Raw genomic sequence first — 21,500 nt, 5'->3', positions numbered from 1 at the left:
AAAATACTGAGAATTATTCTGAAAGGGTCTGCGCAATGTAAACTGTGAGCCGATAACTTTCACAGTCACTTTATTAAATAACCAGTCAGTCAATTTTCATGCACCACTACACACAAAAGTAGACACATTCTTTATAGTTTGTTTTTATATTCAACAATAAGGACTAAACAACCAATAACAACCTTCAGTATATCGTCAGGCATTAAATACAGACCTTTATAACATGGGTCGTGTTCATTTTGCACCGAACAGACTAAAACATGTGAGACTCAAACATTTTTAAACATTTTCTGTTGCGTGCCCTAATGAACATGACCATAATGTGAAACAATGGCAGCATGAGGTGAATCCTAACTGGTCTAATGAGCCCTGATGATCATCACTGATGAAGTTATGAAGCTATGCACTTATGAAGTGTAAATAATATAGCTATATCACATACAGTATTTGTCCATTGTTGTGAGGTTACGATAGTGTTCTTCAGAGCCATATGTAGAGACTGTTACTCTCATTACTTTATCAAAAGGTTCAACATGGCGTCCGTTATTGTCAGTCAAATCCCCTCTATACAGGGTTTGGTGTTCTTGGTGGCTCTCATCTGTTAAGCACCGTATGGTGTCTGACGTTTCAAGGCCATTATGTCGACACAAGATGAAGGGGAATCCCGTCTTCCCACGGAGTATCAAGGTGTGTCTCTTGGCTCTTAGTTGGACTCTTAAGTTCTTTTTACATTCTCGTAAGTCCCAGACAACCATTATTAGTTTCAATACAGTCTCGTAGGACCCAGAGGACCATTATTAGTTTCAATACAGTCTCGTAGGTCCCAGAGGACCGTTATTAGTTTATATACAGTCTCGTAGGTCCCAGAGGACCATTATTAGTTTCAATACAGTCTCGTAGGTCCCAGTGGACCGTTATTAGTTTCTATACAGTCTCGTAGGTCCCAGAGGACCATTAATAGTTTCTATACAGTCTCGTAGGTCCCAGAGGACCATTAATAGTTTCTATACAGTCTCGTAGGTCCCAGAGGACCATTATTAGTTTCAATACAGTCTCGTAGGTCCCAGAGGACCGTTATTAGTTTCTATACAGTCTCGTAGGTCCCAGAGGACCGTTATTAGTTTCTATACAGTCTCGTAGGTCCCAGAGGGCCGTTATTAGTTTCTATACAGTCTCGTAGGTCCCAGAGGACCGTTATTAGTTTCTATACAGTCTCGTAGGTCCCAGAGGACCGTTATTAGTTTCTATACAGTCTCGTAGGTCCCAGAGGGCCGTTATTAGTTTCTATACAGTCTCGTAGGTCCCAGAGGACCGTTATTAGTTTCTATACAGTCTCGTAGGTCCCAGAGGACCGTTATTAGTTTCTATACAGTCTCGTAGGTCCCAGAGGACCGTTATTAGTTTCTATACAGTCTCGTAGGTCCCAGAGGACCGTTATTAGTTTCTATACAGTCTTGTAGGTACCAGAGGACCGTTATTAGTTTCTATACAGTCTCGTAGGTCCCAGAGGACCGTTATTAGTTTCAATACAGTCTCGTAGGTACCAGAGGACCGTTATTAGTTTCTATACAGTCTCGTAGGTCCCAGAGGACCATTATTAGTTTCAATACAGTCTCGTAGGTACCAGAGGACCGTTATTAGTTTCTATACAGTCTTGTAGGTCCCAGAGGACCGTTATTAGTTTATATACAGTATCGTAGGTCCAAACAATCATATAGGCAGGAGTTCGGGTGGACTTTCTCCATAACAGTATTTTGCTTGTGGATTTCTGTAGGTATTTTCATGTTGGACACTCTTCAGGAGCAAAAAGAGAGGGTAAACACAACCATTAGAATGTTTTACATCAATCTCTCGTGCCATCTCTGCATGACAGGATGTGGGTAGGGTCAGGGAGTGATCAGAGAAATGGGCCCAGATTCACAAAACCTTAAGAATACATTTCTCATTAACTGCCATTTTTTTCGATAAAAGCTAGCTAAATCAGTTGCCTAGCAACACACATCTTAAGAAGCTTCATAAGAAAATCATTCAATCTTGTTGAAGAATTGCACTTACAAACTAACTTATTTTTTTCTTATTTATTAAGAAGCTTCTTACATTTTTGCGTAAGAAGTGTTTTGTGAATCTGGGCAAGGTTATCCTTGTTTGTTTCATGTAGACAACTCAACCTACCTGCGATGAAGTCCGACACTTGGCTAAACACAGCTCAAAGTGGTCCTCCACGGCTGTGAATAGGTTCTGGAAGCCATCTGCAGCTCTGTTCAGGAAACTCTCTAGAAGAGGTTGCTGAGAAGGAGAGAATATGAGAGAGAGAGAGAGGAGTAGAGGTGCAACAGTCAGATCAAAATCTGGTACGTCTCACATGGATTAGTCATAATACAACCCCTGCAAAATGTTCAGATGAAAACAACGTAAAGTTAAAGATGTCAGGGTAAGATAGAGATCTGACTCCATTGCCCGAAAAGCCATGCACCCAAAAGATGTACATGCAAAAGATGCAAATTCTCATTTGGAACAAAACATTTTGCTGTTGGATGCAGCTCAACAACAGTGCCACAGCTTGAATACCTTATCAGGCTGGAGGCAGCAGGACACACAGTGCTCGTAGATGTTGCAGCAGCCGTTGGCCAGACAGCTTTTACAAATGTACTGTTTTGAGCTGGGGGCATTGACATTACAGCAACCATTCACCAGCAGATCGTTTCTGTCACACACATAACCTGTGGGGACATTCACATGTACAATGGATTAGTGACTTGAATATTGAAGTGGTATTTTATAATACCTCAATATAGGGGCTTTTCTCACATCATCTTTCCTTAAAACGCATTGGGGAAGAAGAACAGAGGGGAGGGACCTTGGGCATTCTTCTCAAATATGGTTGAAAAGAAGGTGAGGAGATTGTGAGGAATCACAGAAAAAACTGTTGGAGAAAGAGGCGTTATTCCCTAAGGGATAACAAGTGAGTGAATGAGTCCAGTTAGGTTCATAACTCACCCAGTTCATCTGTGAGCAGAGTTTTGCCCTGAATGGAGTTCCGGCACTGAGTGATCTGCCTGCTACTGTTGCCCAGGTTGAACCTGACTTTCCATGGGATCCGGTGATCCGGGTCCCTGGCCTCCAACAGGTTGCGATCCCGTATGGTTCTCTCCTCCTGCATAACACATCACAATATATATCTCACACACACATCTTGTATAGCCAAAAGTCAAGACCTTGCAGCATGACAGATAGATAGTCAGGTGTGGTTTGACAAACTAGTATAGCCTAGAGCTGGACCTCATATCAATCAAATGTATTCATAAATCTGTGTTCTGTGGACTAAATATAAACATGAGATGTCAAGAGTTTAAATACCTGTTTCAGGGTGCTGGTTAGGAAGTAGATCAAAGACAGTCCAAACACCACACCTAGCACCCAACGTTTTCTCAGTAACCTTCTTAGCACCATGGCATGACGTTATTGGAAGATCCCTGATTGGATTGCAGCAATGCTAACTAGATAATATTAGCTGGATAAACCATATGGTAGCTAGAAATTTCTGGTTCAACTGGGGTGTCTGGTTATGATTGGCAGTTTAGAAATCACGTTCAATAACTGAGCTTCGTTTGGTCAACACCACAACCTAACCCATTTTGCTGGCTAGTTAGCAAAGCTAGGCAAGAAACCGTGGTAAATAACGTTAGCTAGCTATCTGTATATAAATACGCTGTAGAGAAGGACCACAGCTGTGCTAGTTAGGTAGCTACAAAGTAACGTACACATTCGCTAGCCGTTTAAGATAAAGACTGCTTTGTTAGCCTGCGTCGCTGGAAACAAGCTAACGATGCTAGGCTAACTACTCACCCAGCTAGCTAGACTGACAGTTAACATTAGCTAGCTAACGTTACCTGCCGTGAGATGCATTAGCTAGTTAGCTGGCTATAACTCTACAAAACAACCCCTACTGACAAATAACATATATTGTTGACGTTGCCTTCAGATAAATGACCGAGAAAGCTTAGAAAATAAGCAACGTTTTCCCCATGAAATCTGACGTCCACCATCAAAACAATTCCCTAACACGGATGTGTGGTGGGAAAGTGAACGCTGATTGGCCGAGTTGAATGTCATTGACGTCATACAGGAAAAACATCGTCGCGAGCCAGGCCAGGCAAGCCGCAGGGGTGTGTAGGCAAAATAACTACATGGGAATGAGAAGAATAAACAAAACGATGATTCAGGTGAGACCAACAATTGCCGTGGACAAATATTAACTAAGAATCATGCATATAAATCATGCAATAGAGAAACCAGTAAACCATTGTACTGTACATGTAAATGGTGGCGTGATGGTGCGACTGCCAACCATCATAGCTAGTTAGCGTTAGCTATCTGCGGTTAGCTAATTGTTGCAATAAAGTCTATCCAACCATCGATACTCTCCTTGCGGCGTTGTACTTGTATGCACTTATTGCAGTCTGTGTGTCTGTCTGCACCCCACCATAGCCCTGGATCACTCGGGTATGAACTGGATGTGCCATGCAGAGAAGACACAGCAGCAACACGGATGGCATGCCCTCTGAAAGGTTTGAGTTCACGTCCTAGGACACAGGCATTTGCAGGTTCATCATCACAACCTGAAATTGTGCACTAAAGAGGATTGAATATATATATTTATATAACTGGTTAACTTCGGGAGCCAAATCCATTGAAAGGCAATGCAAGAAATAAACAATAGACAACAGTCTTTGAACCGTCAAAAGATGCAGCTGATCCTCTCTCTGCTCTCCAGGAGCCGTAGCCAAACCCTTGGATCAGAAAGCAGCCTGGACGAAGGAGGTGTGTTTGACTGCCTGAAACCCGACTCGCCCACCTCCCCCCAGCAGCTCTTCTCCGGCCTGGTTGGGGTCGGGGTTCCCTCGGGATCTGGTGTGCCCTCCGCAAACTTCCAGGCGGCTGGTCTTGTTCTGGGGACTCCTCCAGACGTCTTCATCCAGATGACTGCCTCCTCCAGGGAGGAAGGGGGGCCACACCGCTCTGAGTGTGGGCCCTACCTCCCCCGCCCGCCCCCGCACCATCATCACAACCACCACCACTTCCACCAACCACTACAGCACCGTACATCCGGAGAGAGGCATGGGAACAGGGAGGAGGCCTCGGAAGACCCCTCTACACCGGCCCCGGCCTTGTCGGAGCTGAAGCCTGTAGTCACCTGGCTACAGAGGGGGTTCCCGTTCATCCTGATCCTCCTGGCTAAAGTGTGTTTTCAGCACAAGCTCGGTAAGACTGGTTTTAGATCGCAATAAATAAAAAAATGACTCTTACACGTGTGTAGTAATACCAATACTACACTGATATACTACACTGAAATAAATACTATACTGATAAATACCTCACTGATATAAATACTACACAGATATACTAGACTGATATAAAGACTACACTAATGACAATGTTTTTGTTAGTAGTTGCTTGGTAATTGTATAGTATTGGAGTCGGTCGTTTTGTGGAATAAGTAGAATAAGGAAACTTTGGACGTGTCAGATACTGTGTGTGACTGACTGGTAACTCTTCTGTTTCTCTCTGGTAGGTATTGCTGTCTGTATTGGGATGGCCAGCACGTTTGCCTTCGCCAATTCATCATTCAAGCACCAGGTGTCACTGCGGGTAATTTTCACCTTTTGTACAACTTTGATATGAGAGCATAACTCTGATACTTTTTATAAACATTATTTGAGTGTTATCGATCTATGTAAATAGCTAGCCCGAGAGAAAGTGAGAATATGCGTACATTGGTGATTAGTAAAGCATTTGATTATTTACTATTTGTCTGTCTGTGCATATCAGGAGGAGAGGTCTGTGGTTGTAGCTCTCTGGATGATCATGTTCCTATCTGGAAACATAGTGTATCTCTACTACACATTCAGTGCTGAGGAGCTGTACAACAGGTAGGGTAAAACCATGTCTTGTGGTTCTTTCTTATGGTATTGCACTGAAAACCTTACATTGCACTGAAAACCTTACATTGCACTGAAAACCTTGCATTGCACTGAAGACCTTACATTGCACTAAAAACCCAACATTGTCAACCACCCAATATTTAGGACTAATGGTTTACAGTTGGCTGACATTGACATTTACCTCTGATATTATTTTCTTTCTCATCGATCTGTATACAGAATGACTGTGGTAATTTATTCATTCAGTTTTGTCCTTTTTGTTGTTGTAATATGATTTTCATTGTCTTTAGGTTATGTTACCATGTGCCTTCTTGTCCTGTGAGTATTGATTTTCGTTTATCATTTCACCTGTTTTCACATTTTGTTTTGTCCTCCATTTTGTTTTGTCCTCCACATTTTGTTTTTTCCTCCACATTTTTAGTCATGTTGTTCATTTTTGTTACTGTCCTCTGTTGATCCATGAATGTGTCCCTTGTAACCATTAGAGACAAGACCAAACATAAGGTATCACATTCATCCACAATCAAACCTCAACCTGTAAAGTACTGAAATCTGTCTCATCTCTGCCCCCCCCCTCCCCCCCAAAAAAAATCAGTCTGATGTTTGCAAAGCCCAACATAAACAGCTTTGACTTCTTTGATCTAATCTGGGCGGTGGGGATCACCGACTTTGTTCTCAAGTACTTTACAATCGGTCTGAAGTGCTTCATCCTGTTTCTACCCAAGATCCTCCTGGCCTTCAAATCCAGGGTAAGAGCCTGTGTTAGTGTGTTTTTATATTCATCAAAGTTTTTACTGTTATCCTCAGGGTTACAGCTAGTGTGTGTTTTATATTCATTAAAGTTTCCCTCATGTCCTTGGGGTCACAGTGTGGCAGTGTGTGTATTGATGTCTTATCCACATGACAGTTTTGCTTATAATAACCTGTGGTCACAGAAAGAGTGTGTGTCTGTGATTGTGTATCTGTATGTGTTCTATCAGTGTGCAGGTTTTGCACCTGGGGCTCACAGTATGTTTTGACAAGTGATTTATACATACACTAGATGACTGATAGGGGGCGCTGTGTTGAGGCCACCGTGCCTCCATATTGGCATTCCTATACCGTTGTTAAAATCTATTCTGGAATCTATAGACATGTATTTATTAATGTCTATTTGTTTTTGCCACATTTATTCTGTTACAGACACCTTAATGCATACTTTTAAATTACATGTGAGCTAAACATATATTTTAAAAATATATAAAATGTTTGCTTAAACTATATCTTTTTGAGATTACTAATGCCACTGGCCCCACTACAACAACAAATATTTAAATACATGTCATTTTGACCATGAAACATTTAATTGAAATACTGTAGAATTCCATTAATTCCTATGAACGGTTGCTCCTACTGGGGAGTGCCACAATTGCTGACTGGTGGCTTCAAAGCCTCTCAATGGCCAATACATAAAATCAGCAATCCAGGGTTTATATACATCATTGGTTTTGACTCGGCTAATAAACAGGCCAATCTGAGAATTAGGCGGCTGCCACTGAGCTCATTCATCCTGGGGGACTGCAGGGGTGAGGTCATCACTCCCTGGGGCTGGACCATTACTGTGGTGTGTGTGTGCGTGTGTGTGTGTGCTCCCACTACCCCTCACTTTCGGCTGCTGGGGAAGCCCACGCCACGCAATCACTAAACCGACCGACCGACCCCCACCTCAGCCTCCATCCTCTGCCCCCCCCCCCCCCCCCCCCTACAGAAAAAGACACACCAGACACATGTACATTGATTTATTATTTGATTTAGTTTGCTCTGCTGTTTCTTCAACATTGCTCCTTGGCTGGCTACATTGTTGGCACTGTCAGTGCACTCCACTCCAGGGAAATGTATTTTCTAGTATCCATGCATCCACTTGAAGCAAGATTTAATGAAAACATGTTTTTAGCAGCTGAGGGGGATAACTCATAACAGTGGCGTACCCTAACTGCTGGTTAGGTTTTGATTGGTAGTCTGAGAGGTCAGCGTCACTAATGAAAAAAACCCAGCAGGAAGTCCCAGAATGTGTTGGAACTGCTGCCATGGCTCAAAGTTTCTGGCTGGAGTCCAGCTTTTGTTTGACACATCCAGTGTGTGTGTGGGGGGGGGACAACAATGAGGAAAGATGAATTTCCTGCTTGCGGAGGTCTCCCACCCTCAGTGTCTCTGCTACAGGGTTTCCAACCCAGAGTGATTAATCTCTGTCAAGTGATATCCACATAACCATTATACATACTGTGATGCCATTGGGAATCCATTTCCTGTTAGTGTTGGCCTTCTGTTTTTGAACCCCCCCACTCCTCCCACACACACAGCAACAACAGGAACTTTTTATTTTTGAAGAGTACTGTCGCCTTGTCCTCCTGGCTTCCCCTGTGGCATCCATTGGAGAGCGAGGAGGAGTGGCCTCTTAAAGAGCCATATTTTGATGGCTGCCCCCACAGGTTGACTTGCCTAGGGCTGAACTGTGTGGGTAGCAGGTGAAGAGAGCCGTGTGGCTGCCAGTTTCTCTTGCAGTGTGGGGAAATTGCCTTTACTGCTGTGAAGCTGCAGAGCCTGCGGAGCCCTCGCCGGTGGCCATGCTTAGGCTGGAGCTTGTTGCTTGCAGTGTGCTGCTGCTCAACAGATAGGACTAGAGCTAGCCTTATATGTGCTGCTTTTTGGCCGTTTACTTAACTTAATGAAAAACTGACTCTATATTGAGGAAATATACACTTGTCTTTGAAGATTAAAATTAGTTTGTGATGAAACCTCTTTTCTGTATTTCTCTTTTTCACACCATCTCAAACCACAGACATTGTTCAGATGAAACATAAAACATGCATTTCCAATGTCTTATCAGTGTCCTTCCTCCATGTGTGTGTATGTCGCAGGGTAAGTTCTACCTGGTGATAGAGGAGCTGAGTCAGTTGTTCAGGGCCTTAGTGCCCATCCAGCTGTGGTACAAGTACATCATGGGAGAGGACCCGTCCACCAGCTACTTCCTAGGAGCCATGCTCATTATCAGCTACAGCCTCTGCAAGGTAACGTAGCGCTAATATAACTCACCCACAGCCTCTACAAGGTAACGTAGCGCTAATATAACTCGCCCACAGCCTCTACAAGGTAACGTAGCGCTAATATAACTCACCCACAGCCTCTACAAGGTAACGTAGCGCTAATATAACTCACCCTCAGCCTCTACAAGGTAACGTAGCGCTAATATAACTCACCCACAGTCTCTACAAGGTAACGTAGCGCTAATATAACTCACCCTCAGCCTCTACAAGGTAACGTAGCGCTAATATAACTCACCCACAGTCTCTACAAGGTAACGTAGCGCTAATATAACTCATACTCAGCCTCTACAAGGTTACGTAACGCTAATATAACTCACACTCAGCCTCTACAAGGTAACGTAGCGCTAATATAACTCACACTCAGCCTCTACAAGGTAACGTAGCGCTAATATAACTCACACTCAGCCTCTACAAGGTAACGTAGCGCTAATATAACTCACACTCAACCTCTACAAGGTAACGTAGCGCTAATATAACTCACACTCAGCCTCTACAAGGTAACGTAGCGCTAATATAACTCACACTCAGCCTCTACAATATAACGTAGCGCTAATATAACTCGCCCACAGCCTCTACAAGATAACGTAGCGCTAATATAACTTACCCACAGCCTCTACAAGGTAACGTAGCGCTAATATAACTCGCCCACAGCCTCTACAAGGTAACGTAGCGCTAAAATAACTCACACTCCTTTATGTGTAGGTGGTGGTAGTTATATTCAATGTTGTTGGAGTAGCCTGTTCAATGGAGTCATATTCAGTTATATTCAACTCTGTATATTTAATGGAGTTGTTGGTATTGTGATTGCTAAATGCGGGTGGGTGGGGGTAGTGTATGTGCAAGAAATGCATGATAAATAGGCTAAAGCATGAAGACATCATGGGTGGCTACAGCTTTGAAAGTATTATGGGTTGAGATGAGACACTGGAGAAATTTAGTCATAGTTGTTCATAGATGTGTGCCCTCAGAAGGTTGCAAAATGGGACAGGACACTGCACCTCACTGAGTGGTTAAAGAATAGAACATTTCATTCAGTTAAGAATATAAAAGGAACCAAAATATATTGACCTAGTAGAGAATTGTGTTAGTTAGAAAGAACGTCATAAGTTAGAATTTTGTAATGTTTTCAGGATAAAATTCAGTGGTCACCAACTCTGTTCCTGGAAAGCTGGAGGTGCAGGTTTTTTTTCCATCCCTGCACTAATGCACCCGATTCTAGAGCCTTGACTGTGTGTGTTTCTCTTTCAGTCGTTTGACCTCTGTGGACGAGTATCAGCCATACGCAAGGCCATGGCAATTCTCTGCAGTTCTCAGGTGAGAAATTATTACTTTTTGTAAATACAAGTATCTGCGTCAATTGGCAGCCCACTTCACTATCCTATAGCCATGGAAGTAATATTTCTAGCTAAAGTAGTACACCTTGAACTGTCAACTGGTTGTGCCTGATCTTGCACTCTGATTGAGTTATATTACTACATATACATTATTAGATATACAGTGGGGCAAAAAAGTATTTAGTCAGCCACCAATTGTGCAAGTTCTCCCACTTAAAAAGATGAGTCAGGCCTGTAATTTTCATCATAGGTACACTTCAACTATGACAGACAAAATGAGAAAAAAATCCAGAAAATCAAATTTTAGGATTTTTATTTGGAGTTTATTTGCAAATTATGGTGGAAAATAAGTATTTGGTCAATAACAAAAGCTTTCCTCAATACTTTGTTATATACCCTTTGTTGGCAATGACAGAGGTCAAACGTTTTCTGTAAATCTTCACAAGGTTTTCACACACTGTTGCTGGTATTTTGGCCCATTCCTCCATGCAGATCTCTTCTAGAGCAGTGATGTTTTGGGGCTGTTGCTGGGCAACACGGACTTTCAACTCCCTCCAAAGATTTTCTATGGGGTTGAGATCTGGAGACTGGCTAGGCCACTCCAGGACCTTGAAATGCTTCTTACGAAGCCACTCCTTCGTTGCCCGGGCGGTGTGTTTGGGATCATTGTCATGCTGAAAGACCCAGCCACGTTTCTTCTTCAATGCCCATGCTGATGGAAGGAGGTTTTCACTCAAAATCTCACGATGCATGGCCCCATTCATTCTTTCCTTTACACGGATCAGTCGTCCTGGTCCCTTTGCAGAAAAACAACCCCAAAGCATGATGTTTCCACCCCCATGCTTCACAGTAGGTATGGTGTTCTTCGGATGCAACTCAGCATTCTTTGTCCTCCAAACACGACGAGTTGAGTTTTTACCAAAAAGTTATATTTTGGTTTCATCTGACCATATGACATTCTCCCAATCTTCTTCTGGATCATCCAAATGCTCTCTAGCAAACTTCAGACGGGCCTGGACATGTACTGGCTTAAGCAGGGGGACACGTCTGGGACTGCAGGATTTGAGTCCCTGGCGGCGTAGTGTGTTACTGATGGTAGGCTTTGTTACTTTGGTCCCAGCTCTCTGCAGGTCCCCCCGTGTGGTTCTGGGATTTTTGCTCACCATTCTTGTGATCATTTTGACCCCACGGGGTGAGATCTTGCGTGGAGCCCCAGATCGAGGGAGATTATCAGTGGTCTTGTATGTCTTCCTAATATGTCTTCCTAATTTCCTAATAATTGCTCCCACAGTTGATTTCTTCAAACCAAGCTGCTTACCTATTGCAGATTCAGTCTTCCCAGCCTGGTGCAGGTCTACAATTTTGTTTCTGGTGTCCTTTGACAGCTCTTTGGTCTTGGCCATAGTGGAGTTTGGAGTGTGACTGTTTGAGGTTGTGGACAGGTCTTTTATACTGATATCCAGTTCAAACAGGTGCCATTTATACAGGTAATGAGTGGAGGACAGAGGAGCCTCTTAAAGAAGAAGTTACAGGTCTGTGAGAGCCAGAAATCTTGCTTGTTTGTAGGTGACCAAATACTTATTTTCCACCATAATTTGCAAATAAATTCATTAAAAATCCTACAATGTGATTTTCTGGATGTTTTTCCCTCATTTTGTCTGCCATAGTTGAAGTGTACCTATGATGAAAATTACAGGCCTCTCTCATCTTTTTAAGTGGGAGAACTTGCACAATTGGTGGCTGACTAAATACTTTTTTGCCCCACTGTACACTAAGTTGACCTTGTATGGAATGGGAATGTACACATTTACATTTAAAAAAAATATATATATTATTTAGTAATTTAGTAGACACTCTTATCCAGAGCGACGTGCAGGAGCAATTAGGGTTTACGTGCATTGGTCAAAGGGCACATCGACCGATTTTTCACCTATTCGGCTCGGGGATTCGAAACCAGCAAACGTTTGGTTATCGGCAGCCTTTCGGTTAACCGCTAGCCTACCTGCCTTTGCCTCTTTGTGACCACCTAGTTGCTGCTCTATCACCCACAGAGTTATGGTGTGAGAGCCAGCAGCCAGCAGTGCAGTGAAGCCGGAGACGTGTGTGCTATTTGTCAGGGCGACTTCAGAGACCCCATCGTTCTTCTCTGTCAGGTGAGGGGACATATATGAACCCATGGCCCTGTCTCTAGCTACTATCCTCACTAGTATGTTATTCACTGCTAAGAGTTCTATGTTACATTTGTGTCAGGTTGTCATTTTTTACCAACAGCTGGTTGTGTGATATTGTGGGCAATCTGTGGTGTAGACAGTAAGTAGAGTAGTGTCATGTCATGGGTGAAGGAGTGCATGTAACGTTAAACTTAATTTTGTCTGTCTGTCTCTCTCCCCTCTAGCATGTGTTCTGTGAGGAGTGCCTGTGTCTGTGGTTCGACCGTGAGCGAACGTGCCCCCTGTGTCGATCTGCGGTCATAGAGACCCTGCACTGCTGGAAGGACGGCACCACATCTGCCCACGTCCAGATCTACTAGTGATTGATGGCCAGATGCCCACCAGACACTGGGGGGCACTATGGAGTCCAATTTAGTATGCCATTAATGTATCAAGTCAGTTACTATACCTTCTCTACACCGCTGTCACTATCCCTATCACACTGCTTGTCTAAGTTTGGCTTCAGCCATGTCTTGCAAAGAAATTGAATATTAACTTATGTCAGTGTGACCCAGCACCATGTGGTATGGGTTAGTATTCTGGCAAAGGGTACCTATAGTAGTATCTCAGTGCAACAATTGCTTGTTTGCTCATGTATTTAGTTTTATTTAGTTACTTATGCATTTCACCTGGCTTGTAGTGTAGATTCAGCTTATGTTTAATGATTTTATTTAAAATACAAAAACTTTATAGAAAAAGGCACAGGTTCTGTTGTCTTTCATTGTGTATCAGACTTTCCAATTAAACCATGATTAATGCAGTATTGTTCAACATTTATTTAATGTTTTATGTTGTCACGATATTACTCATTGTATAATAATGATAGCATGAATGCATTTTTACTTTTCAAACTTTTATTACCTAGATTGAGCACAGAATTCACAATGTAATACATATTTAAATAGCATGTAAAGAACACATTCTTTATAAAAGACACAGATTCAGCACTGCAATTGTGAAAACTACAGTTTTTGTGATATATAAAAACAGCTTATGACTGTAAACATAAATAGCATGCCCTTATATTTGCACATGGTTTCTTGCACGGTTTCATTAACATTATCTGCATGAACACTGCTACAAAATGCTGAGCCCCCAAGACAATTTCAAAAGTTCCAAGAAATGTAACAGTTGATGTATTCCCCTTTCTTCAGTCATCAATATTTGATACAGCCCACAGCGATATTCATCCTAATAAAAATAAATGACTATAGAAACAAAAAAAAACGGTAGGAAAAAAATCGTATCAAAATGGATTTTCATCTGTAGTGATGGTAAAGCCCAGACTTTACATCGTCTATTATTATTACAGAAGCTTATCTAACAAGTACAGTGCAATTGTTCCACTGAGCACCAAGAATGCCCATCACAAGAGACAATGCGCCTAAAAGTAGGCTGCACGCGTTCTTAAATGTATGTTTTTGCATACCAATAGGATATTTCAGTTAGGTAATTGACATCGTATATAGTGCATCGATAATTCAAGTGTAAATTCATCAACGTATGACAGTTGCGTGGGCAATATAAGTACGTTTTTCCTTTGGTAACCGTCAGGGGAGAATGACATCACCGTTCCTTACTCGGAAGAACCGCCAGACATTGAGAGTGATGATAAAAGTTACGTCAATTCATATCTGAATACAAATGAATTCAAAGCAATGAGTCAAACGATCTAATAAATGGGGGAAAAGCGAACCGAGAAATGTATTCACGCAGTACTGTATCTTAGACCCACATGTCCTAAAGTATTATTTGAATTGAAAATGTTACTCAATCTCTGTGACATAATGTTATGTCACCTGAATTCAGAAGCACAACATTTTCCTTAGCCAACCTAAAGTACAAATAATATATGTCCTTTGATTTTGGTCAGATTCCTTATTTTTCAAATCCCTGTTCCTAACAGTCTAGCTGCATGTGTGGCATGTTTATCATGATGACATGTCAGTGTGCACGCTGGACCTCGGCGCTCTGGGGCTGACTGGCTGGCATCCATTTTCTCAGTGCAAATATTCTGACAGCTTTCTCTCCTCTTCGGGATCATCTAAAATTGATAAATAAATTCAAACGTTAGTGCATTATAAACATTTAGTTCATATTTAGATTTTTTTCATAATCTTTGAATAGTCCAACATAGTTTTGCTTATGAAAAACTAAATTATACATACTCAAATTGTAAATAAACTACAGCTTACACCAACTATAGTTACATATTTATAACCGCAATTTACCTGCTGAACATTGTTGGGGAAAGTTGACAATCAACCGTCTATACTCGCAACCAAGTTTGTTTGCTTTACTCATATGCTGCGTTCAAAGCAACTCGAAACTGGGAACTCGGAAGTCTCCGACTTCAGACTTCAGTGAGTTCAAAACAACTGGGAACTCGGACAAAAACGAGCTCCGACTGAGAAAAATACATTTGAACGGTCATTCAACTCGGAATTCGAACTCGGGAACTCGGGCCTCTTTCTAATGCTCCGACTTTCCGACCAAAAGATTACCGACGTCATGATTTGACCTCGTATTTTTCCGAGTTCCCAGTTGTTTTGAACGTGGCAATAGTGATGACGCGTACCTGTGAAGCTTACCGGTTGCTGGTTTTGCCTTTGCAGTGTCTCGCACCTACAGGTGTCGCTTTCTGATAAAGAGCATGAGGACGGTGATTTGTATTGCTGTGCATACAAAACGTTTAAAGTAGACTTTTCTATTAAACTCCAGTTTATCGTAATATCTGTTGTCTCGAGAGCCAACCGTCCAGGTTTTATCCATCTCGTCCCCGATCCTCCGGAGGCGGGAGGCGAGCGACTGGGTCCCGGAGCATGGTGAGGGTCCTTGGGCACATATAATCGAGTCACCGGGTAGAGGCAAAGGCTGGTCTATCGGGAGCCAGCACATGTTCTCAAAAAATCTATTTATATTTATTATCTGTCCTTGTCCCCTCCTCTTATCCACTCATCGGTAATATGATCCTCTTTACTGTACGGATCAGATCTGGACTGTGTTGTTTCGCTCTCTCTCTTTCTTATATTATTCATGATTAAAGAGTCACATGGTGTGAGGGGTTTACATCATATTCTCCCAAAAGAGAGAGGTAATCATTAACTCTTAAAAACCCGTCGTCTCATTTTATCCGCATAGGCTTTTGTTTGATATAATGGTCAAAGAGAGGTCTAGTTGAATAATCATAGGATGTAAAATAATACGTATAATACATTTGAGAGTACTGTACCTAGAAAGTATACCATCGGGATCATAAACCTTTTTCTTTAATAATTGTGTATTTTCATTTAAACTTTATTCATTGTACACGTTATTCTTTGTTGAAATTAAAATATGAAACAATCCACTATTACAGACCGATGCGCCCATAATAAACTGAGGAATTACATTTTGTGGAACTAATCTGATAGCAAAGTCTCTAGTCGGACAGGTTTTGGTACAGGACTTCACTGTTTTTTTTTTGTTGAGATGGGCTAGCTTTAAAAATGTTAACCCTACCGCTTTGTTATTTTGTCTAAAAATAACAAGTTAAAGATACATGTTGTTGTAACAATGGTAGAAAATATGGCAGCGTTTACAGAGCGTTTGAAGCAAGAACTGACAAACAACATACCCGCACATTGACTCGGTACCGGTACCCCTGTATATAGACTCGTTATTGTTATTTTATTGTGTTACTTTTTTCCTTCCGTTTTCATATATATTTTTGAAAATAATGTCTTACATACTTTTAAAAACAGCTGCATTGTTGGTTAAGGGCTTGTACAGTATTGGCCAAAAGTTTTGAGAATGACACAAATACACATTTTCACAAAGTCTGCTGCCTCAGTTTGTATGATGGCAATTTGCATATACTCCAGAATGTTATGAAGAGTGATCAGATGGATTGCAAACTCCCTCTTTGCCATGCAAATGAACTAAATCACCAAAAAACATTTCCACTGTATTTCAGCCCTGCCACAAAAGGACCAGCTGACATCATGTCAGTGATTCTCTCGTTAACACAGGTGTGAGTGTTGACGAGGACAAGGCTGGAGATCACATTGTCATGCTGATTGAGTTTGAATAACAGACTGGAAGCTTCAAAAGGAGGGTGGTGCCCTGGAATCATTGTTCTTCCTCTGTCAACCATGGTTACCTGCAAGGAAACACGTGCCGTCATCACTGCTTTGCACAAAAAGGGCTTCACAGGCAAGGATATTGCTGCCAGTAAGATTGCACCTAAATCAACCATTTATCGGATCATCAAGAACTTCAAGGAGAGCGGTTATTGTGAAGGCTTCAGGGCGCCCAACAAAGTCCAGCAAGTGCCAGGACCGTCTCCTAAAGTTGATTCAGCTGCGGGATCGGGGCACCACCAGTACAGAACTTGCTCAGGAATGGCAGCAGGCAGGTGTGAGTGCATCTGCACGCACAGTGAGGCAAAGACTTTTGGAGGATGGCCTGGTGTCAAGAAGGGCAGCAAAGAAGCCACTTCTCTCCAGGAAAAACATCAGGGACAGACTGATATTCTGCAAAAGGTACAGGGATTGGACAGCTGAGGACTGGGGTAAAGTCATTTTCTCTGATGAATCCCCTTTCCGATTGTTTGGGGCATTCGGAAAAAAGCTTGTCCGGAGAAGACAAGGTGGGCGCTACCATCAGTCCTGTGTCATGCCAACAGTAAAGCATCCTGAGACCATTCATGTGTGGGGTTGCTTCTCAGCCAAGGGAGTGGGCTCACTCACAATTTTGCCTAAGAACACAGCCATGAATAAAGAATGGTACCAACACAACCTCCGAGAGCAACTTCTCCCAACCATCCAGGAACAGTTTGGTGATGAACAATGCCTTTTCCAGCATGATGGAGCACCTTGCTATAAGGCAAAGTGATAACTAAGTGGCTCGGGGAACAAAATATCGATGTTTTGGGTCCATGGCCAGGAAACTCCCCAGACCTTAATCCCATGGAGAACTTGTGGTCAATGCTCAAGAGGCGGGTGGACAAACAAAACCCCACAAATTCTGACAAACTCCAAGCATTGATTATGCAAGAATGGGCTGCCATCAGTCAGGATGTGGCCCAGAAGTTAATTGACAGCATGTCATGGCAGATTACAGAGGTCTTGAAAAATACTGTAATTGTCAATAAAATGTAATTGTCAATAAAAGACTTTGACACTTATTAAATGCTTGTAATTATACTTCAGTATTCCATAGTAACATCTGACAAAAATATCTAAAGACACTGAAGCAACAAACTTTGTGGAAATTCATATTTGTGTCATTCTCAAAACTTTTGGCCACGACTTGTTGTATTCGGTGCATGTCACAAATACAATTTGATTTCATATAAACAACGAGCAACCAAACTCCAATGGTGACTCTCTTGGCCAATCAAGTCGGGAGGACTCTAAAAATAAGATGTTTTGTGAAAATGTAAGTGGACCAGAAAGAAGACAGAAGCATGTGTCATCTGCAACTTTACAGGGTAACAGTGAACGAGAAGAGGACCAACCACAATGTATTGATAGCCCGAGGGCTTGCTTGGTGGAAGGACCAGTCCCTTGTTGGAGAGGATTCAAGAGGAGAGGATACGAAGGAAGAGACAATACCACAGTGTGAAAGTTAACAAGGCAAACAAATTGGTGGATCAATTCATTCAAGACCTGGTAAGATGATGTCGAGGATGATCATGACAATTCCACCAGTAGAGGTAGCCTACCTACCACTTCATTAAGTGGAACTCAATTTCATTGCTGATTTACTTATTTTTTGCAGAATGAGATAAATTACATTCCCTTCTTTGACGTCGAGTCGCCCTATGAGTTAGCCCCAGAGAGTTGGGATGATGTGCTCAGGTAAACTAAGATCATGATCAGATCCGTCAGTTATATAAAACTCAGAGACTACTCTGTTTTCACTTGAAGCATAAGTAGACCTGAACAGACCGCACAATGTTTTGTGCAACCCTAATGTGACGTAGGCCCTAGTAAGTGATGATGACCACTATCCAACACTTCAATTTCCTCTCCAGGTCAGCAAGATGTGTAGTATAACTACACCGTTCTACTTTGTTGTACCTAGTGATGATCACTCAATATGCTTCCACAGGTTCCACGGCATGGGCCGTCCTGGCGGAGGACGATGTGTTGTCATTTAGGATGTGTCTGGAGAATGGTTATCACCACGGTACCGCTGTCTCTGACTCCCCCTGTTGGAAGAACACACTACGAGACTGCAGGAACTCTGAGAACACTGTGCGCTCCAACTGGGAGGTAGGAGACAGCTTGGCTTGATAGGGGTGTGTGTCTGACTGCTTGGCTGTGTGTGTGGCACTTTAACTCAATGCATTTTTTTAGATAACACTTCATCTGAATTTGCCCGTAAACCTGTGTAACGATACAGCATTAACTTAAACCTGTTTAACGATACAGCATTAACTTAAACCTGTTTAACGATACAGTATTAACTTAAACCTGTGTAATAATACAGTATTAACTTAAACCTGTGTAACTATACAGTATTAACTTAAACCTGTGTAACTATACAGTATTAACTTAAACATGTGTAACTATACAGTATTAACTTAAACCGGTGTAATAATACAGTATTAACTTAAACCGGTGTAATAATACAGTATTAACTTAAACCGGTGTAACTATACAGTATTAACTTAAACATGTGTAACTATACAGTATTAACTTAAACCGGTGTAATAATACAGTATTAACTTAAACATGTGTAACTATACAGTATTCATTGTAGTAATAACATTGTAATTGCAAGGACCCTGATAAACAACATTTCGACTTGCATGTCTTCCTACTCCTAGAATCGTGTTGGATCAATCAGCTAACTGCAGTATGACCTTTGAGAAGGTGCTGTGTGACATCAGTTCCTGTGACAGCTATGTTGTTGCCGATGTAAGATATACAGTATATAACCTGTTTTCAGTGTCAGAAGGGGCAAGCAGCTGTGTTGATCAGCACATTTCCAGCCTAATGAAGGGAGATCAATAGACATTGAGCTGCTGTTTTGACTCTGTACTAAAAGAGACCACCACTTGTCTTTGAACTCCTTTTTTTTCATGTTCTTTTAATTCAACCTGTTGTGAAAACACAATAGACTTCAGCCTCTATGTTATGTCCCTTACAGCTATGGATTCTCACATGAAGTAAGCTACTTAAATTCGACTGGGTCCGGTGTACAGTAGGATGATAGTGTGACTTGAGCTGCTGAAATGAGTCTGTTAAATGTTGTTTCAGGAGGCTGGGGCCCACAGGGAGTGGTCTGATTAAATTCTCCTCTGGCGCCGGTGAACTCTGGCTGGGTCCCAAAAGGCACTCTATTCCCTACATACAGAGACAGAGGGCTGCCTGCTGCAGCAAATTGTATTCACCCAGAATATCATGTCTTCCCCCTCAGGAGGCTGAAAATATTTGGCATAGGCCCTTAGATCCTCAAAAAGTTTTACAGCTACACCATCGAGAGCATTTTTACTGGCTGCATCACTGCTTGGTATGGTAAATGCACCACCCTTGACTGCAAAGTGCTACAGAGGGTGATGCGGACAGCCTAGCACATCGCTGGGCCGAGTTCCGTGCCATCCAGGACCTCTATATCAGGCGGTGCCAGAGGAAGGCTGGAAGAATTGCCAAAGACTCCAGCCACCCAGTCAAAAGTATGGACACACCTTCTCATTCAAGGGTTTTTTCTTTATTTGTACTATTTTCTACGTTGTAGAATAATAGTGAAGACATCAAAACTATGAAATAACACATATGGAATCATGTAGTAACCAAAAAGTGTTAAAGAAATATATTTTATATTTGAGATTCTTCAAAGTGGCCACCCTTTGCCATGATGACAGCTTTGCACACTTGGCATTCTCTCAACCAGCTTCATGAGGTAGTCACCTGGAATGGATTTCAATTAACAACTGCGCTTTGTTAAACATCATTTGCTGCTGCGCCTCTGTTCTTTATTTTACTCTTATTATTATCTGTCCTGATGCCTAGTCACTTTACCCTGCCTTCATGTACATATCTACCTCAATTACCTTATTATTATCTATCCTGATGTCTAGTCACTTTACCCTGCCTTCATGTACATATCTACCTCAAATACCTTATTATTATCTGTCCTGATGCCTAGTCACTTTACCCTGCCTTCATGTACATATCTACCTCAATTACCTTATTATTATCTATCCTGATGTCTAGTCACTTTACCCTGCCTTCATGTACATATCTACCTCAAATACCTTATTATTATCTGTCCTGATGCCTAGTCACTTTACCCTGCCTTCATGTACATGTCTACCTCAAATACCTTATTATTATCTATCCTGATGCCTAGTCACTTTACCCTGCCTTCATGTACATATCTACCTCAAATACCTTATTATTATCTGTCCTGATGCCTAGTCACTTTACCCTGCCTTCATGTACATGTCTACCTCAAATACCTTATTATTATCTATCCTGATGCCTAGTCACTTTACCCTGCCTTCATGTACATATCTACCTCTAATACCTTATTATTATCTATCCTGATGCCTAGTCACTTTACCCTGCCTTCATGTACATATCTACCTCAATTACCTTATTATTATCTGTCCTGATGCCTAGTCACTTTACCCTGCCTTCATGTACATGTCTACCTCAAATACCTCGTACACATGCACATTGATCTGGTACTGGTACTCCCTGTATATAGCTCCACATTCATCTGGTAGTGGTATTCCCTGTATATCGCTCCACATTCATCTGGTACTGGTATTCCCTGTATATAGTTTCACATTGATCTGGTACTTCCTGTATATAGCTCCACATTGATCTGGTATTCCCTGTATATAGTTTCACATTGATCTGGTATTCCCTGTATATAGCTCCACATTGATCTGGTACTGGTACTCCCTGTATATAGCTCCACATTGATCTGGTA

The 21,500-nt window shown here is 41.9% G+C and overlaps 3 protein-coding genes and 1 long non-coding RNA gene across 7 annotated transcripts in view; 2 read left to right on the top strand and 2 right to left on the bottom strand.

Moving 5' to 3' along the window:
* Nucleotides 1–127: 127 nt before the first annotated feature.
* spring1 (SREBF pathway regulator in golgi 1) lies at nucleotides 128–4,183 on the bottom strand. Its single transcript, XM_021622138.3, has 5 exons — nucleotides 3,358–4,183; nucleotides 2,998–3,154; nucleotides 2,569–2,720; nucleotides 2,173–2,286; nucleotides 128–1,794 (listed from the first exon to the last, which is right to left on the bottom strand). The coding sequence occupies exons 1-5, from the start codon at nucleotides 3,448–3,450 to the stop codon at nucleotides 1,711–1,713; spliced, it is 600 nt and encodes a 199-aa protein (XP_021477813.1). The 5' UTR covers nucleotides 3,451–4,183; the 3' UTR covers nucleotides 128–1,710.
* rnft2 (ring finger protein, transmembrane 2) lies at nucleotides 4,073–13,573 on the top strand. 3 transcript variants are annotated; one of them, XM_090191130.1, is made up of 10 exons: nucleotides 4,073–4,223; nucleotides 4,489–4,568; nucleotides 4,775–5,262; nucleotides 5,573–5,649; nucleotides 5,830–5,930; nucleotides 6,538–6,691; nucleotides 8,840–8,989; nucleotides 10,274–10,339; nucleotides 12,411–12,512; nucleotides 12,755–13,573. In XM_090191130.1, exons 2-10 carry the CDS (start codon nucleotides 4,522–4,524, stop codon nucleotides 12,887–12,889), a joined length of 1,320 nt encoding a protein of 439 aa, XP_090047256.1. In that variant the 5' UTR covers nucleotides 4,073–4,223; nucleotides 4,489–4,521; the 3' UTR covers nucleotides 12,890–13,573. The 3 variants fall into 3 exon arrangements, with proteins under 3 accessions (XP_090047256.1, XP_090047257.1, XP_090047255.1); XM_090191131.1 differs by lacking the exon at nucleotides 6,538–6,691 and adding an exon at nucleotides 6,233–6,260; XM_090191129.1 differs by lacking the exons at nucleotides 4,073–4,223; nucleotides 4,489–4,568 and having other exon boundaries at nucleotides 4,585–5,262.
* Nucleotides 13,406–15,611, bottom strand: LOC149979871 (uncharacterized). 2 transcript variants are annotated; one of them, XR_016484699.1, is made up of 2 exons: nucleotides 15,161–15,611; nucleotides 13,406–14,613 (listed from the first exon to the last, which is right to left on the bottom strand). It is a non-coding gene; the product is annotated as an uncharacterized LOC149979871 (long non-coding RNA). The 2 variants fall into 2 exon arrangements; XR_016484700.1 differs by having other exon boundaries at nucleotides 15,148–15,596.
* A 381-nt stretch (nucleotides 15,612–15,992) lies between these two features.
* LOC118937383 (F-box/WD repeat-containing protein 8-like) overlaps nucleotides 15,993–21,500 on the top strand; it is a 29,234-nt gene continuing 23,726 nt past the window's right edge. The window contains exons 1-3 of the mRNA XM_090191128.1: nucleotides 15,993–16,200; nucleotides 18,042–18,223; nucleotides 18,666–18,829. The gene's annotated coding sequence lies outside the window, so the exon portion shown is untranslated. The remainder of the gene's footprint in view (nucleotides 16,201–18,041; nucleotides 18,224–18,665; nucleotides 18,830–21,500) is intronic.

This window comes from Oncorhynchus mykiss, chromosome 11 (genome assembly GCF_057628025.1).
Source record: "Oncorhynchus mykiss isolate SJ-2025 chromosome 11, ASM5762802v1, whole genome shotgun sequence".
Classification (NCBI taxonomy): Eukaryota; Metazoa; Chordata; class Actinopteri; order Salmoniformes; family Salmonidae; genus Oncorhynchus; species Oncorhynchus mykiss.
This window is presented reverse-complemented; position numbering and strand designations above follow the sequence as displayed.

What these genes read in the sequence shown, in the direction of transcription:
- spring1 (XM_021622138.3), bottom strand. Translation starts at nt 3,450, where the DNA reads ATGGTGCTAAGAAGGTTACTGAGAAAACGTTGGGTGCTAGGTGTGGTG. An exon ending in TAACCAGCACCCTGAAACAG is followed by an intron (nt 3,155 to 3,357) that starts GTATTTAAACTC and finishes TGTGTTATGCAG; the next exon opens with GAGGAGAGAACCATACGGGA. An exon ending in AGTGTCGGACTTCATCGCAG is followed by an intron (nt 1,795 to 2,172) that starts GTAGGTTGAGTT and finishes TTGCTCCTGAAG; the next exon opens with AGTGTCCAACATGAAAATAC.
- rnft2 (XM_090191129.1), top strand. Translation starts at nt 4,701, where the DNA reads ATGCAAGAAATAAACAATAGACAACAGTCTTTGAACCGTCAAAAGATG. An exon ending in TCCTGGCCTTCAAATCCAGG is followed by an intron (nt 6,692 to 8,839) that starts GTAAGAGCCTGT and finishes TGTATGTCGCAG; the next exon opens with GGTAAGTTCTACCTGGTGAT. An exon ending in CCATCGTTCTTCTCTGTCAG is followed by an intron (nt 12,513 to 12,754) that starts GTGAGGGGACAT and finishes TCTCCCCTCTAG; the next exon opens with CATGTGTTCTGTGAGGAGTG.